Source organism: Crocuta crocuta, unplaced genomic scaffold, assembly GCF_008692635.1.
Source record: "Crocuta crocuta isolate KB4526 unplaced genomic scaffold, BGI_CrCroc_1.0 scaffold475, whole genome shotgun sequence".
NCBI classification, from domain to species: domain Eukaryota; kingdom Metazoa; phylum Chordata; class Mammalia; order Carnivora; family Hyaenidae; genus Crocuta; species Crocuta crocuta.
The window spans coordinates 1,955,838-1,958,939 of record NW_027529518.1 but is presented as its reverse complement, the minus strand read 5'-3'; the positions used below and the strand labels follow the sequence as shown (position 1 = coordinate 1,958,939).

At 35.8% G+C, this 3,102-nt stretch overlaps 1 protein-coding gene across 3 annotated transcripts in view; it reads right to left on the bottom strand.

Moving 5' to 3' along the window:
- Positions 1-3,102, bottom strand: part of LOC144228920 (PPP2R1A-PPP2R2A-interacting phosphatase regulator 1-like) — an 88,183-nt gene that overhangs the window by 54,983 nt on the left and 30,098 nt on the right. For all 3 annotated transcript variants that reach the window (XM_077760838.1, XM_077760837.1, XM_077760836.1), the window contains exons 6-8: positions 1,928-1,971; positions 1,771-1,825; positions 250-339 (exon numbers count right to left, since the gene is read on the bottom strand). In XM_077760838.1, the coding sequence (XP_077616964.1) occupies positions 250-339; positions 1,771-1,825; positions 1,928-1,971 (189 nt within the window). The remainder of the gene's footprint in view (positions 1-249; positions 340-1,770; positions 1,826-1,927; positions 1,972-3,102) is intronic.

Here is a 3,102-nt window from a genome sequence, read left to right as displayed (position 1 = left end):
CTCCTTGGCTATAGTTATGGCTACAGGATTATACACAATTACCAAAATTAATTAAATCATATGCTTAAAAGTTGGCAACTTTTGTTATATGTTAAAAATGGTTCAAGAAATGAAAAGGAAGGGAAAACTGCCACTTAGAATCAGATGTACTACAGCAAAATTATCCCCCTCCCCAAAGTTTGGGTGGTGAAATATTACTATTTCATAGATATTTCAAAGGACACAGATTCTTAGGCTCTCCTTTCTTACCTTGTCAATCCCCCTGGTGGGAGGAGGTGCTGGGGGTACTGGAATTAAATCAATGCACTTTGAAGATGGTTTCTCTAAATCATTGTCACTCTGTGTAGGCAGAAAGCAGTGTACAATTGGAGCACCAATTGCTTACCTAATCAAACGCTTAAGGAGGTAGCTGCAACATGGGGAAGGGAATCCTTACTGAATCAGTGGGTGTACCATGGTAAGGAGCTCATATCAGCCTAACACAAGCAGGGAACCCACGATTCACTTCAATAAGGAAAGGCACTCTTTACCCTTTTAGAAAAGGGAGCTTCATGGCACTTTGAGGGGCTTCCCTAGTGTCTCCAAAGATGTAGAACGTGACTACTTGATATTGAGCAATACTTACTAGTATTTACACTAATCCTAAATTAAAATGTTTCTCTTCCAGTTTAACCTGTACTTTGTTTTTAAAGACTACAATACTATGTTCAGGAAACAATCAAAATGGATTTGGTTAGAATTAAGATACAAAGGAGGCAGCAATGATAACTACAGCTATAAAAAATGTTCATAGATTTTATATAGACAGAATCAGTACTGCCTAATTCAGGACTTTAAAATGTGCTCTTTTCTTTTCCAAGACACAGGTAAAGTTATGTTATGTGTTCCCTTCCACTTCCTAACACATTCACAGATTCACTCTCTCGTGCCAACACCTGAAGTAATTAGAATTGGGTCAGTTAAGGGAATCCAAGAGCATCTATAAATTGTGTTGGAACCAAACATGAAAAGGAGCAGGCTCCAGAGGTCTTCTACTCATTCTTCAGCACCTACTCCTAAACCAGGGATTGATGGCCATCTAAGGTACTCAGGGCTCAAAGGAAAATAAGATGTCACTGTTTCTGCTGATGGCCCATTTCCTAATCTAACCATTCCCAAATCTGGAAACCGACATCTAAGCAGAATCTCTTCTACTCGAATTTCAGCTTAATTCCTGTTCTATCATTATCTGAGATGTCCGTGGAAAAGAAGCCTAAACATCATTCAACTTCTACAACTTTAACTCCAACTGTAATGTGTACAGAGGCATTAAAAAATGTTAGCAGGGGATGTAATGAAATTCCAAATATGTTCAAGTTAAAGGTTGCATGTTAAAATGTTAGTGGGAGTGTATATGCTACAGGAATAAAAGTGCTGTGTTTATCCAGGAATAAATTATGTAGAAAGGAGTGAAATCATTTATTGTTTTGTCATGTAAGCAATTTGACCAGCAGAACTGAACTCTTCTTAGACTTACTAGGACAGAGAGGAAGCTGGTCCAAAACAACAATGGTTTTTGTATCAGACAACTACTTACTTTGAACCCCACTTTCAAATGGTGTCAGTTATTTTTATCAGTAAGTCATAAAATGTTCCTTAACAGCAATCAAAAATGATTTATGCAGCATACAAATTTCAGTTTCAAATGAGAACTTAGATTTCTAGAAATTACAGCAGAAGCAGGTAGTACCAACACCGAAAATCAATAAAATTGAAATGTTAATACCATACCAGTTTCAAACTTTCTTCCCAAGACTGATTTATCTGTATTGCAGTTTGTACCTCCCTACAAAAGAAGAGATATCAGTACTGCAGTTTGCCTAACTAAAAGAAAAATATAACTGAATACAGAAATGATCAGAATAGTAATTCAAAGCACACTACTCACCATTCACGCATTGCTTCTCTATTTACTAAATCCATGCTTTCTTCCTGAAAGGCAGAACATGAGAATAAATGAATACCAGTTCCCATGGCTTTACAAAATTGTTTCATTGGGTTGTACCTTTACTATTATTCACTGGGCTCTAGAAGAGTCAGAGTATAAACAGATCTCTAAACACGCGTCTAGTTCTCTACGTTTCATTATTGCACCTACTACACCGAAGATCTCTTACTAAAGCATTGAAGTACGTCAGATATGCAGAAGCTTCTTAGATGAAACACTTTGTACCTTTCTTCATTCCAAAGAGAAAACGTCAAACATTTATTATACTATTTTTTCCATGATTCATACTATGATATTAATAAATATTACTCATAGTCCAATGCAAACTAAATGTCTATCAGTATGGGTTTAAGTAAATGATGGTGCAAACATGATTTAAATCTAGTCATTGATACTGAAAAATATGTATGACATATTAAGTAGGAAAAAACCTCACATGCTATATATGTAAAATTATAAATAAAAGGTGTTCAGAAGGATGTTCACCAAAAAGTTTGCAATACTTATCAATGAGTAGTGAGGTTAAGGGTAATTTGTTCTTTCTTTCTTTATACTTTGCCATAGTGTTTGACTTTATTTTTTTTATAAATTCAAGTATAATTTCTCACATAAATATTTTTACTTAAAAATTTTTTAATGTTTTATTTATTTTTGAGAGAGAGAGAGATAGCGTGAGCAAGGGAGGGTAAGAGAGAAAGAAGATACAGAATCTGAAACAGGTTCCAGGCTCTGAGCTAGCCATCAGCACAGAGCCCAATGTGAGGCTCAAACCCACAAACCGCAAGATCATGACCTGAACCGAAGTCAAACGCTCAACCAACTGAGCCACCCAGGTGCCCCTACTTATCCAGATGGCCAACAGACACATGAAACGATGCTCAGCATCGCTCCTCATCAGGGAAATACAAATCAAAACCACACTGAGATACCACCTCACGCCAGTCAGAGTGGCTNTTGTGAGGATGAGCACTGGGTGTTATGTGGAAACTAATTTGACAATAAACTATTTGTAAAAAAAAAAATAAAAAAAAATAAAGTTATTCCAAGGTTATCTGAAAAAATTTAAAAAAAAAATTTTTTTAAATGTTTATTTATTTTTCAGACAGAGAGACAGA